The sequence below is a fragment of the Budorcas taxicolor genome, chromosome 21 (genome assembly GCF_023091745.1).
Source record: "Budorcas taxicolor isolate Tak-1 chromosome 21, Takin1.1, whole genome shotgun sequence".
Taxonomy (NCBI): Eukaryota; Metazoa; Chordata; class Mammalia; order Artiodactyla; family Bovidae; genus Budorcas; species Budorcas taxicolor.
The window spans coordinates 60,074,533-60,089,646 of record NC_068930.1 but is presented as its reverse complement, the minus strand read 5'-3'; the positions used below and the strand labels follow the sequence as shown (position 1 = coordinate 60,089,646).

Sequence of the window (15,114 nt, the reverse complement as noted above, 5' to 3'; positions counted from 1 at the left end):
TGAATTATCTGGTGTGCATGCTGCAGTGTGCACTGAGAACACACGCGGCGCGTATAAAGAAGGGCTTTCAAACTCAGGCCCAGTTTCCTTACAGACCTACGACAGGAAGAGGGAGAGTCCCAAAGCAAGTTGAGAGGGAGTTAGTAACAAACGCTCTTTGAATTTTTCTTTCACGTCTGGAAGGTCTTATTTGAGTGTGGGAAAGGGAGTTTGAGCAGATGGGACAGAATGGAAAAACTAAATAAATGAATAAATTGATTAGTTTTGTTTCAGTAAATTTAACGCCTATTACCACATTTTATTGATTCTAAGATATGTATTGATACTCATATCAAGTTGAGTCTTAAAATTAATGACGTTACGATTGGTAGTTTTTTTGTTTTGTTTTCTTAATAGTAGAAAAGGTTTTCTGTAATCAATGGCATCTTAGATTTGAGGGAGTATGGTACATACCTGATATTGGGATAAAGATGATTAAGACCTAGACTCAGCTGTCAAGTGGCTCAGAGTTCATTAGGAGGAGTTAAAACCAAAGCAACAGCAGCATTCTATCAGGGTGTCTTTGGATGTATAGTTAAGATGACTTATTCTACCTGAATGAGGCAGATGAGGGAAATCTTGCAAAAATGAGTAAGATAAGTTGTGTCTTGATCATGAGAGAGGGTGACATTCCTGGTTGAATACATAATTCCGATGAACAGATGTTAAGTGTGGTGTGTTAAGTGGTTTGGTATAGGTGGGACACGTGAGCCTAGTGGAGGAGTGGCAGAGAAGGAGAGGCCTTTTCTTTCGTCTTGCTATTTGCTTAGAGTACTGCAAAGAAAATGTCTCACAGTTTGATGAGAACTATGAAGAGAAAATGAGTCTGTATTTTAGGAAACTAAGCATGCTTGCAAAAATCTAAGTTTTGTTTTATTAATATTTTCCAAACTAAGTTAGGCTATCATTGATTAAACCTTACTCTTAATATGAAAATCTATATGAAGAATGAAGTAAAGAAAAATTTCGTGGTAGATGATTTAGTCAGTATCATTAGTTACATGTGAGGCAAAAAGTTTCAAACTTATATATAAGATCTCATGTTGTATAAGGTAAGATTTATTATTTCAGAGATGATTAACAGCGTTAAGAGATCCCTGGCATGCTAATGAAGGTTAGAGATGTGAGTGGAAGCAGAGTGGCACTTTTGCATTGAAAATCCTACAGTTGTGCTAATTTGACTTATCCCAAAAGCTTTCTCTACTCTCCTTTGAGCAGCTTGACTTCATAGAACTCACTGGTTAATTTTTAAAAGTAAGTTTTTATTCAAGAACAAGAATAGTGTTTGGATATTTTTCATACAAGTTTCTTTTTGGGGAGAGGTATGGGTGGAAATAACACAATTCTTAATATAAATACATAAGGGCAATGAGGAGCAAAACAAAAAAGCCCATTAGAATCACATTCTATCCACCTTAGCAGTTTCTGAACAAAACTGCTGTTGAGGAGATGGCAGTGGCGCCATCTGCATACTCTATCTTAGTGAATTCTAGAAAGGGAGTTCTTTTCACTTACCCAGGAGATGCATGCAGACCACGGGGTTTGGCTAGTGTGTGTTATGGTAGGACACAAGTCTCCAAAAAGCCTGCAAAGTTGGAGTAACAATTTTTAAGATAATAGCACTTGCCTTATTTACTAAAAGCTTAAAATTTGGCCTATTAGCATGAGTTCTGATTTTTATTCTGACAAATGGAACTGCCTAAGTTCCTCTGTCAGGCACCATTTAAAGAAAAAAAAAAATAAAGGCTCTCAAAACTCATTGTTAGGCTTTGACTTATTGTCACAAAGAAAGATGACGCTTATTGTTTAAAATGTTTTATTTCACCATGCTTTTGTATTTGAAAATATTCAGTAGTTTAAAAATACTTTTAAACTATTTTGAACTCCCTGCCCAGTGTGTCTCTTTAGTAAGAGACACTCTTAAATAAGCTGGACTGTTAAGGCAGTTTATACTCAACTGTACCTAATTGGGCATTCACTTGTGGACCTCTTTTCTGCCAACTAAAGAAAAATTGAGCTGCTTTACTCCTCTGCCTTCCTACCCAGAAACCGTGTCAGCATGGTTGCCTGGCTACCTGCTCATGAAGGACTTGATTAATAACAAATTGGCAATTTAACGAGCCACTTCCATGATCTCCAAAGAAACCAAAATACAAACACAATATTTAATCTTGCCAACCGAAGACGATGTGACTGCATGAAGTGAGTATGCTTTTTTGAACTGTTTACAATAACTGGGGCATTAACTTACTGATAATTACGTTTAGGTGAAGAGGGCTTTGTTGAAGTCTAGCTGTCTGAGTATATTTGGATCTTGATGAATGGTGACTTAAGTAACTCCCCATACTTCAAGATGTAAATATACCTTTTAATCTGTAAGTTAAAGCCTAATTAATTGTAAAAAGGAAAACTAGGGAAAAAAAGCATACTCGCTGCAGCAAGCATAGAGGACCACATTTTAAAAGCATCCTCTAAATTGATTCCTAATCTATGGGAAGGCAAATTTGGGGTCCTGCAGATTTCTGTGGGTTTATGGCATTTCTGCAAACACATCGAAATACAAACCAATGTAAACCCATTAACCCTGATACAAAATAATAAGAGTGTCCAAAAATAAGATCAAATTATAGAGTGGATTGCCCTAATATTTCTTCTGTTGTTCAAAAGGTTACATTTTGTATATACAAAAGGTTACATTTGGAATTTTCTCATCTGCAGTAGTATGATAGGTTGATTCATTTATTAGCCCAGTCTTATTTCTTCAGATATAAAATACATCTTGGTGTTATTAGTAACTTAATTCCAGAATTTTTCTGGCTAAGACTTGCGTTCTATGATGACATACACTACTTTTAGAATACATTTTTCTGATAACCCTTTTGTAATCTTTTAGGTTCATACTTCTGGAAGCAGTAACTTATTACTGCACGAAGAACTATGTTTATTAAATAGTTTTGGTTTTATTTTTGTAATTCTAAAATACGGTATGTGATTTGAACAACAATACCTCTGTGTTTCAGGTGCTCTTCGTTTTAAGAGAAAGATCATTGGATTAAAAGATGAGTTTTACAACCGCTACATAATGAAAAGTTTTTTATTTGAACCAGTAGTCAAAGCATTTCTCAACAATGGATCCCGCTACAATCTGATGAACTCTGCTATAATAGAAATGTTTGAATTTATTAGAGTGGTAGGTTCTATGCTTTTTAGTTAGAATTTTTATTTTGTTTGAGAAAATCTAATAAGCATTATTGGTATTTTGGCTTTTTCGAGAGTATATTTGGAGAGAATTTCTGAAAGGAAACCAATGTTACCAAAAGCTTATGAGAGATTCAATTCCGACTAAGAAAAAAATGAAATAATCTCTCAGCAGCTATGAATCCTTTGTAGAATAGTTTGAAAACTGATATAATAGTGTCATATTGGTCATTTTAAGAAAGTGAAATTATAGTTGACATAGTATTTGGATATGTTTTTATTTATTTAACGTTGAGGTTTTCTGGCTTTTTCTCGACGTTCCTCCACGTTTCTTAAGAGCAAAAACTTGATTCTTTTATGATATAGTATGTTTGCAGTTCTCAGACACTGGTGTGTGTCTCAATTATCTGTGGCATGCTTTTTTAAAACATTATGGTAAAATATACATAACAGAATTGGCCCTTTTAACCATTTTTAAAGGGTGCAGTTCAGTGGCGTTAAGTGCATTCCCATTGTTTTGCAGTCATCACCGCCATCCATCTCTAGCACTGTTTTGTAGTGTGATTTTAAAATATATTTGCTCAGCCCAGACTTAACTGAATGAGAATCATCTAGAGTGGAACCTGGGCATTTACTTTGGAAAGAGCCATGGATAATTCTGAGGTGCACCAAAAGTTGGGGGATATGGAAGTAGCCAGTATGTTATGCCCATTTTCATTTGTCCCTAAGATTGGATAACAATTTTATGAAATTACTATTCTGGGAGAGTTTATGAGTTCACTGCAGTTAAGCCTCATATTTTGCTAAAATAACATTTTCCCTATCATTTTGTATTATAATTCTTTTTTTAGGAAGATATAAAATCATTAACTGCTCATGTAGTTGAAAATTACTGGAAAGCACTGGAAGATGTAGATTATGTACAAACATTTAAAGGATTGAAACTGAGATTTGAACAACAAAGAGAAAGGCAAGATAATCCCAAACTTGACAGGTAGATTACCACATATTTGAACCTATTCAGGTTTATGGTGGCAGCTCTTTTTTATTATTTAGCTTGGCAAGGGAGGGGGAAATAAATGGAAGTTGTATTTTTCTCTAATGATCAATGTAAATGTTTTCCTGGTAATGTTAGGTGGATAGCAATATGACCTATAGACCTCTCTCAGGCATATATATCCAGTTAGTGCAAAAGAAAAAAAGCAAAGCAAAACACTGATATGACAGTAAGGCTGTTTTTTGTGTCCAAAGTGAAATCAGATTATTAGTTTTTCTTTAATGTTACAAATTATTTTAATGAAGTTGTGTATCTTTTTCCAAACTACCTGAATTCACATACTTGTGATATATTTTTAAATCCATAAATTAAGACTTAGTGTAATAACTGATCTGTAACAGTACAATTTTGATAATAGGGGTTTTGATTCCACTAATTAACACTAGATATGGTAGAGTGTACTGTTTTTTCTGTGCTGGGTAAAATCTGTTCTTTTTTGTTTTTTTTCCCACGGCCTGTATGTCTGTGAATCTATAATATTCCATTAATCCATTAAGACTGTAATTTGGGACAATATCTGAAGACTAAAAAAGTCATTTATGAGTCTGTTCATTCTGTTTTCTTCTCTTTGCTCACAGTATGCGTTCCATTTTGAGGAATCATCGATATCGAAGAGATGCTAGAACTCTAGAAGATGAAGAGGAGATGTGGTTCAACACAGATGAGGATGACATGGAGGATGGAGAAGCTGTAGTGTCTCCATCTGACAAAACTAAGAACGATGACGACATTATGGATCCAATAAGTAAATTCATGGAGAGGAAGAAATGTATGTTGAAAAGATGGGCGGAGAAAAATGAAGGCTTTCTCACTCTAGGTTTATCCTTTTTTTCTTGACAGTGATTAGTATCTACTTTGTGTCACAGCAGATTTTAAAAGACTCTTGCTTTTATAGACTGTGGATTAAATAGCTCTGTTGTGAAGGTATAGACTAAATTTCCTTCATCTGACTTGCATAAGATATTTCAGGAAGGGTAGAACAATGAAGGTTTCTCCTTCCTTTCCTGGATAAGGATGCTTAGTATTTTGCTAAGCTTTGTTTCTAAGCTTTGTTCATAAACTGAACTTCAGTGTTGCTCTTGCGAAGGAGTAAGCTAGTTAATTACTGTGTTTTAGTGCCACCTCACTTGGAGGTATTTTAAAAGACGAGTACGGGTGACAACTATTGACAATATTCTCATTTTTAGTAAAAGAAAGTGAGGAAAAGGAGGTGCTTCTGAAAACGAATCTTTCTGGTCGGCAGAGCCCAAGTTTCAAGCTTTCCCTTTCTAGTGGAACAAAGACTACCCTCTCCAGCCAGTCACCTGCAACAAATCTGCCTGGTTCTCCAGGATCACCTGGATCCCCAGGGTCTCCAGGCTCTCCTGGATCCATCCCTAAAAGTACATCTCAGACGGCAGCTATTACTACCAAGGTATGTTCCAGCTCTCTCAACACTAGTTGTCATGACTAGGACTCCTTTCAGTTACTGTCTTTTGGAACTGATTTTAACATTTGTGATAGAGAATAATTCTCCCACCGGCAGCTGAGAGATTTCTGAAAGTGTTTATGACCTATATAGAAGTTTGAATATATTCTTATTTTGGCTGTTTGCATTTTAGAACCTTAGGCTCATACTTGCATATATCAAAACATTTACAGAAATTTTAAAGTTTATTTTCAATTTTCCCAATTAATACCCAGGTAAAGACTTCGTGCGGAGAAGATAATTTAAATATCTGGACGCAAGGTTTATAAAAAAGAATTAACTGTCTACTATCACATTTCATTTAGGAAGGATCAAAATTTTACCACTAAAATATGGGACAAACATAATCTCTGAATAAAAAAAATATTTTTGGCCACCTTATGTTTCCCTGGACTAAGTAACACAGTGGCATTTGGAATTCATTGATCTACATCAGGTCTGATGTGAGCCATGGTGGTTTCTGGTGAAGGAGCAGGGCCTGGATGAAATGAGGAAGGAACAGGGCAGAATCACTTTCCTAGCCTCTGAGAGCCTGTCTGCCCTTATTTCTAGTGGTCTGTTTATTTTCTGTGGTTTTAATTTTGATACTGTTGAGACTGTTTAAAAATTTTAATGCATTAAGTCTTAAAACTAAAACTTAAATTTTAGTATTTATCTCCCGAGTGATTTCCAAGGATCATGTGAAAGTGTTAAGTTTATCAGTCGTGTCTGACTCTTTGTAACCCATGGACTATATAGCCTGCCAGGTTCCGCTGTCCATGGGATTCTCCATGCAAGAACACTGGAGTGGGTTGCCATTCCCCTCTCCAGGGGATCTTTCCAACCTAGGGATCCCGCCTAGGTCTCCTGTATCGCAGGCAGATTTCTTTACCATCTGAGCCACCAGGGAAGTTCCGTCAATATGCTAAAAATTTATCATGGAAAACTTGGGAAATACGTAATAAATTTCAGCCCCATACAGTCTCACCTCCCAGAAATAACCAATTTGTATATTGGGGTGGGGGGGTGTCCTTTGCTCAGACTTAAAACACGAGTATTAAAAAATGTAGTCTTTTCTTGAAATAATCCTTATTTCTGAACAGGGAGGCCTCGTGGGTCTGGTAGATTATCCTGACGATGATGAAGATGATGATGAGGATGACGACAAGGAAGACACTCTGCCATTGTCAAAGAAAGCAAAGTTTGAGTCATAATAGTGGCGACTGCCTGTGATCAGCACCTGTCGAGAAAACTGGTTCTCTACCCCTCCCCACTACAACATCTCCAACAAAGCAGTGGTTTCTTGTGAATGACTGACACACCGATCAGCTCGCACACTTGACTTCTGCTCATCAAGTGCCAATTCAGTGGAGCAGGAGGAGGGGATATTACACATTTAGGGGAAAGACTTACGCCTTTGAGCTCTCCAGCTTGGACCACACATTGCCCTTTTCTCAGGGAAGGAAATGGAAACAAAAAGCCAACAGGGCAGGGGGTTTTGTAAGTGGAACTCTGGTTTGACTGGTCAGTTGCTACAATCAGAATATGCTTTCTCGGACCATGTTTGAGACTCAGAAGAATAGGCTTTTCTGCCGTAATTCTTCACCAGTTAAGAATGCCAGCAGTTTCTTTGTATAAAGAGACCTGCCTTTAAAATCATACATTCTGAACATTTTAGTCAAGTTACAACAGGTTTGGAAAACTTCTTTGGGGGAGGGGCGAATATAAAGTTTCCTCTTTTTTATCTGTTCCCTTTGCCCTTCAAACTGCAGATTTTTTTTTAAGTGGGGATTTGTCCCTACTTGATTAAAGATTGAGTGGAATTCTAGATGTGGTCATTTGTGTCATAATTTTTTTGTTTCATTTTGTTTTTGATTTTTTTTTTCTTCTCTGAGTGTATGCTTAGTTGTTGAGTATATATATTTGGGACCATTAAAATTTTTTTTGATGTAATATAACCTAACGTTGTGCTGGTACCTGTTTTACCATGTGTAATTTTTGTTCTACATTTTTTAATTTGTTTAGAGTTTTATGAAAGATGGTATAGTTTTTATTGACAAAAGCAAAGTAATCTTACAACTATGTGCATACAAAAAGCAATACTATTTTGTGACTAAATATTTTATATTAAAATTTACATCAGCAATTGTCTTGAGAATTCAGGGAAACAGAATGGCATTTAAAATTTCAACAGTTTTGTTAAACCTAGAAACGTGAAATTAGTATTCCAAAGAGATTCTGAAATTTCATATCTTGGGAAAAAATGATGGTACATTAAATCAAAATTGAGGATGAATGATTTAAGAATAACATACTGACTTTTGAATAATAAAAGTGAAGAGTAAGAGAAATTGTATTAGTTGTATTTTTCTTTCTTTTTTTTAACCGCTCCCTTTGGAATACCAGTTGGAGTTGTAATTGATGGTTCCTAAATAAATACCTGGCCAGAGGACCATCAGATACCACTTTATTAACAGTATTTTTTAAATAGGTTCTTTTTATTGTCTTAGGTGTGCTAAAATTTTAAGGAAACATAAATATCTCAGTTCCACATACCTTCACTTTTTTAAAGTGAAGATTTTAGAACTTACGGAAGAATGTATTTGCAAATGTGAATAAAAATTCATATCTAGGAAAAGGATACTATTTTAAGTATCGCATACTTTAACTGGATAATCTAGCGAGCACTGTGTGCTTCTACCTTAGCTCCTTTGCCAGCACTCAGTACATTGTGGTGCCAAAAACAAGGCTCCATGGAAGAGGCGAATAGAAAACCAGAAATCAGCAACTTGCTACAGTCATGAGAGAGTCTTACTGTTGACTAATTTTTTTTTTTTTTTAGTGAAACTGGGTGCATTATTAACTATAAGAGTTAAGTGTATTTCACTACAGTATAGAGATACTTCTGGGTCACAAGTTCTGGCAATTAATAATTTTAATTTATGTTGTAAATAAAGAGAACAAAAACTTAATAGGATCTAACTTAATTATATTATGTCTTCCTTTATTACCTAGAAAGTCCATGTGAAATGTCTGTTCCGTAAACATACAGTTTAAACTGACCTTTCTAACTGACTCATGCAACACTTGTATAGGTATTCTGGGAGTTCTTGGGTAATGGGAAGAACCACCCCTTATTTTCATGAATTGTGGTCCAATATATTAAAAAAACAAACAAAAAAAATAGGTATTAGCTATTGACCTTCAACATTTAAGAGATGCCCTTTCAATGATGCACAGGTTGGTTACTAAAGCAGAAACTTTATACAAGTTGCTATAATAGGAGAAAAAAGTTTCATGGAGGAAGACTATTAGCAATAAATTACTAGAAAAACACTTGAATTGACACAGTTACATCTGACTCAAAAATCCATGCTTTTGAGTGTAAATACTATCTTGATAACCAATGTCAGTATAATGTAAGTATTCACATATTTTAATGATACCTGTTTGTTCTTTTCCTCATTTTATAAAAGGAAAAACACATTTCACCTCTCAGTGATTACCTAGCAATTTGTGAGAAAAAAAAATACATAATTGTTAGAGAAAACACCTTGACATCCATCTTGTCAAGAAATGTTACTCAGCATTTTTTTGATAGACTGAAGCCTGATGGGTTTTCTCTGCCTGATTGTACTCAGATTCTGCATGTCATTTTCTTTGGAAGGCCAATGTGCAAGTCAGTTTTGGGAATGAAGGGAAGGCATGGAGCAGGGAGGAATGTGTCTCTTTTAATTCTTAATTTAAGCATTGGCCTTTGCAAAGCTTGCCAGATTAGAATAGCAAGGAGTTTACACTGGAAGGTTTCTTTTAAGAGGAGAACTTAAGTTACCAACCTCTAGTTTTTACCATATCAAAAATTCCTCTGGGGGAAAATTTAAGACCTTCAAAATTCTTATATACGAGGTTGTATTAACTGCCGTAAAATTTCGAGCAAGAGGATTATAAAAACGTCTATGGGATGGAGTATTGTCTACCATTATATGGAACATTGACACATGAGGAAATGTGGCAGTCATCAGTATACTGGGGTACTCAATGCTAGATTAGTTGGATTTTTCCCTTTGGCCTTAATGATTTATCTTGGCTCTTTTGAAAGGAAACTAGAGACTCTCTTCAAATAGACAAATGTCCTAACTGCTGGAGTCAGATGTCTTGGTCCTTAAAATAACTCTTGTTGGAGACATAACTTTCCTTGACCTTTTTGCTCTCATAGGTTAAGATCGTTAATGGCGGAGTGATTCCTTCAACATGATGCTAAATGGGCTTAATTTCTTTATGTTCCCACCGTGGTGTAGGTCACATCCTATCACAAAGTCAGTGGACCCTATCCAGTTTATATTACTTGACACCTAGGCAGCATTGGCTACTATCCATTGTCTTCTTGACACCTTACTCTTGGCTGCTCTAACGTCATGTGCTGTAACATTACTGACCTTTCTGCTGTTTGATAGCTCCCTACTTGACCACCGCTGCGACTCATTAGGGACTCATCTTCCCAATTTCCATCAAGCCACGTTACTTTTATGTCCCTATCCATTTGTTCTGTGCCCTAAAAGACTGCCTGTCATGTGCCTTTTTTTTTTCTTTTGAACTTTTTATTTTGTATTGGGGTATAGCTGATTAACAATGTTGTGATAGTTTGAGGTGAACAGTGAAGGAGCTCAGCCATACATGTATTTCCTCAAACCACCTTCCAAACCAGGCTGCCAGGTAACATTTAGCAAGAGTTCCATGTGCTGTAAGCTGGGTCCTTAGTGACTACTGATTGATTATGTATTTTAAATATGGCAGTGTGTGCGTATCATGTGCCTCTGAATGCTCTTGCCTTGCCCGCTGATGAACTCATTCATCATTTGGAACTGTTCCCCTGACACTTAGGGACTCTGACCTTGAAGGAAGAATTGTACCTTTTTCAACTTAGTGTCTAACATGATACAGAGCCTACAGATGAATCTCCAAATAGTTTACTGGATAAATGAAGGAAAGGCTGAGTAATGTACATACAATATACAGACTGGGAAAGTCTTAGCAGACACCCCTACACAGTCAAGTTTGACTCATTCTTAACCATAAAATTCTCTTTGAGGATATAAAGGGAGAGGGATCAAGACCTTTGTCCTGTCCTTCATGCCTGTAAGCCTTAGATTAGTCACAAAGGGAGTATTTTAGGTTCATGCAATTAGCCTATCGAGTCATTTTAACAACTATTAAAATTGTACTTCAGGTCTGTTCATCCTGAACTCCAGCACCTCGAATTCTCTTCCTGATGTGTTGGTCATAGTTCTTTAGATGTACATACAGACCCCTGCCTTTTATAGCTAGACTTAGCCAAAGGCTGTAAATTTCACGTCTATTGGTCTGCTTGTTTATTTATCTAATGTACTTAAACGTTTGTATCTTGGTCTGTTTCTTGGGTGTGAGTTCCCAGAAGGAAGACCAGATTTATATGATCAGATATGTAGGTAGATTGGTTGGGTAAGTAGATTTTCTGTGTCGACTCAATGAGCCCTTTACAAGGATGATAAAACGGATGTATTTCATTTCTGAAAGAATAACGTTTCTGATAAAGAGCCTGAAGAATGATCATTCAAATTGTAGTACAGCATTCTATAAAATACTATTCTGGAAGAAGAGTAAATAATGAAATAAAAGAACCTTCTAGATGGTTCTTTTTTGGCTCATATTGTGGGAAGTAGGTGCCCCATCAAAACTAAGAGCCCAGAAAAAAAAGTGGCTTTTAGAATACTCAAGCAGCTTTCAAAAGGGTCTGAATGTGATTTGAATTATTAGTGAAAACCTTTCATCCTAAGCCCTCCCAATTGAAGTTCTTTATGGACCTACATTGGAAGACTAGAATGCGCTGGGGGAGGCTGGGGACAGAACAAACGAGGTTGAATGAGACTCAAAAAACAGTATGTGCTCCACACATGTTGACTAATCAAGTTGACTAGAATGTTCAAACTACCACACAATTGCACTCATCTCACACGCTACCAAAGTAATGCTCAAAATTCTCCAAGGCTTAAACAGTACACGAACTGAGAACTTCGAGATGTACAAGCTAGATTTAGAAAAGACAGAAGAACCAGAGAGCAAATTGGCGCTGGACATAACATCCACTGGATTATAGAAAAAGCAAGATAATTCCAGAAAAACATAGGCTTCACTGACTATGCCAAAGCCTCTGACTGTGTGGATCACAACAAACTGGAAAATTCTTAAAGAGATGGGAATACCAGACCACCTGACTTGCCTTCTGAGAAATCTGTCTGCAGGTCAAGAAGAAACAGAACCAGACACGAAACAGACTGCTTCCAAATCAGGAAAGGAGTGCGTCAGCGCTGTATACTGTAACTCTGTTTCTTTAACTTACATGCGGAGTACATCATACGAAATGCCAGGCTGGATGCAGCACAAGCTGGAATCAAGATTGCCAGGAGAAATATCAATAACCTCAGATATGCAGATGACACCACCCTTAGGGCAGAAAGTGAAGAGGAACTAAAGAACCTCCTGATGAAAGTGAAAAAGTTGGCTTAAAACGCAACATTCAAAAAGTGAACATCATGGCATCCAGTCCCATCACTTCATGGCAAATAAATGGGGAAACAGTAACAGACTTTATTTTGGGGGGCTCCGAAATCACTGCAGATGGTGATTGCAGACATGAAATTAAAAGACGCTTGCTCCTTGGAAGAAAAGCTATGACCAACCTAGACAGCATACTAAAAAGCAGAGACATTACTTTGCCGACAAAGGTCCATCTAGTCAAGACTATGGTTTTTCCAGTGGTCATGTATGGATGTGAGAGTTGGACTGTGAAGAAAGCTGAGTGCCGAAGAATTGATGCCTTTGAACTGTGGTGTTGGAGAAGACTCTTCAGAGTCCCTTGGACTGCAAGGAGATCCAACCAGTCCATCCTAAAGGAAATCAGTCCTGAATACTCATTGGAAGGACTGATGCTGAAGCTGAAGCTCCAATACTCTCGCCACCTGATGTGAAGAACTGACTCACTAGAAAAGACCATGATGCAGGGAACATTTGAAGGCAGGAGGAGAAGGGGACGACAGAGGATGAGATAGTTGGATGACATCACCAACTCGATGGACATGAGTTTGAGCAAGCTCCGGGAACAGGAAAGCCTGGCGTGCTGGCCCATGCGGTCGCAAGGAGTCAGACACAACTGAGCGACTGAACTGACTGAATCAAATTGATGCCAAGAACACATTTCCTTGGAGGAAGTGGTGAACAACTGCAGAAACAGGTATAATAGCAACAGCCCAGTCAGAATGGCCTGCGTGAATTCTTTCTCCGCTACTGAGTACCTTAGACAAGTTCCTCAAGGCTTGGTTTCCCCATATGTGATGTGAGTAACATTACAAGTGTGAGGACTGTAGAATGTGTGTGTGTGTGTGTGTGTGTGTGTGTAGATAAAGCAATTATCCCAGTATTCACTAGATGGTAGCTATGTAATATATTAATATAGTCCACAGTGGAGGGAAATGGCTATGATGATTTTTGTCTTTAAAACTTAAAACTATCCATTTTCATGAGTCAATTCAGTCTATACAGTGGCGGGGCTTGTCAATACCCAAAATATTGGGTAAAAATATACATTCAGCACTGGCAACATGATGAACTTGGCAAATCTCCCCCATGAAAACTAATTTAAAAACTGAATATCTAAAAATTTTAAAGTATTTAAAAACTGACAATTTAAAAATTGTCAAAACCAACTATTTCAGCACTCTGGAAATTAGCCAAAGGCATATAACAAATTGAGAAGAGTTCATTCAGGAATCTTTGCATTAAAAAGTGAGAGTCTGACATTTGGGCCTGGGGTCGCTCCCATGCCCACTTTTCTCTGCTCCCTCAGCTGAACCACCTAGGAGGTTCTACCGATGCAGAACAGCTGTGAAACCAAGCAGCTCCACTACTGGAAGTGGCAAACTTGACTACAGTGGAGGAAAAAACACACACACGCTTGACAGAGGATTCACATTACAAAAATCAGAAATGCAAGATATTTGGTCGGGACATTGTTATAGGAATGAAAAGGATTATAAAGGAATAATTACCAACATCCATTGGATCATCAAAAAAGCAACAGAGTTCTACAAAAACATCTGCTTTATTGACTATGCCAAAGCCTTTGACTGTGTGGATCACAACAAACTGGAAAATTCTTAAAGAGATGGGAATACCAGACCACCTGACCTGCCTCTTGAGAAATCTGTATGCAGGTCAAGAAGCAGCAGTTAAAACGACATGGAACAACAGCCTGGTTCCAAATCAGGAAAGGAGTACATAGAGGCTTTATATTGTCACCCAGCTTATTTAACTTCTATGCAGAGTACATCATGAGAAATGCTGGGGTGGATAAAGAACAAGCTGGAAACAAGATTGCTGGGAGAAATATCAATAACCTCAGCTATGCAGATGATACCACACTTAGGGCAGAAAGTGAAGAAGAACTAAAGAGCCTCTTGATGAAAGTGAAAGAGGAGAGTGAAAAAGTTGGCTTAAAGCTCAACATTCAGAAAACGAAGATCATGGCATCCGGTCCCATCACATCATGGCAAATAGATGGGGAAACAGTGACAGATTTTATTTTCTTGGGCTCCAAAATCACTGCAGATGGTGACTGCAGCCATGAAATTAAAAGATGCTTGCTCCTTGGAAGAAAAGCTATGACCAACCTAGACAGCATACTAAAAAGCAGAGACATTACTTTGCCAACAAAGGTCCGTCTAGTCAAGGCTATGGTTTTTCCAGTGGTCATGTATGGATGTAACAGTTGGACTGTGAAGAAAGCTGAATGCTGCAGAATTGATGCCTTTGAACTGTGGTGTTGGAGAAGACTCTTGAGAGTCCCTTGGACTGCAAGGAGATCCAACCAGTCCATCCTAAAGGAAATCAGTCCTGAATGTTCATTGGAAGGACTGATGCTGAAGCTGAAACTCCAATACTTTGGTCACCTGATGCAAAGAACTGTTTCATTTGATAAGACTCTAACGCTGGGAAAGATTGAGGGCAGGAGGAGAAGGGGACGACAGAGGATGAGATGGTTGGATGGCATCACTGACTCAATGGACCTGAGTTTGAGCAAGCTCCAGGAGTTGGTGATGGACAGGGAAGCCTGGCGTGCTGCAGTCCATGGGGTCTCAAAGCGTCAGACATGACTGAGCGACTGAACTGACTGAATAATGGACAAAATCATAGCAAGACATAAACTCTGGAAGATCAGACAAAAATTTGAACAGACCAATTATTAGCAAGTAGGTTGAATTGGTAATCAAAAACTTCCCAGCAAAAGTCCAGGACTTTTGTGAACCCAGATGGGTTCACTAATGAATTCTACCAAACATTT

At 37.5% G+C, this 15,114-nt stretch overlaps 1 protein-coding gene across 2 annotated transcripts in view; it reads left to right on the top strand.

Moving 5' to 3' along the window:
* PPP4R3A (protein phosphatase 4 regulatory subunit 3A) overlaps positions 1–7,569 on the top strand; it is a 33,952-nt gene extending 26,383 nt beyond the window's left edge. For both annotated transcript variants that reach the window (XM_052659512.1, XM_052659511.1), the window contains exons 11-15: positions 3,060–3,229; positions 4,089–4,231; positions 4,873–5,063; positions 5,482–5,708; positions 6,845–7,569. In XM_052659512.1, coding sequence (XP_052515472.1) covers positions 3,060–3,229; positions 4,089–4,231; positions 4,873–5,063; positions 5,482–5,708; positions 6,845–6,955 — 842 coding nt within the window. In that variant the 3' untranslated portion in view covers positions 6,956–7,569. The remainder of the gene's footprint in view (positions 1–3,059; positions 3,230–4,088; positions 4,232–4,872; positions 5,064–5,481; positions 5,709–6,844) is intronic.
* The last annotated feature ends 7,545 nt before the right edge of the window (positions 7,570–15,114 follow it).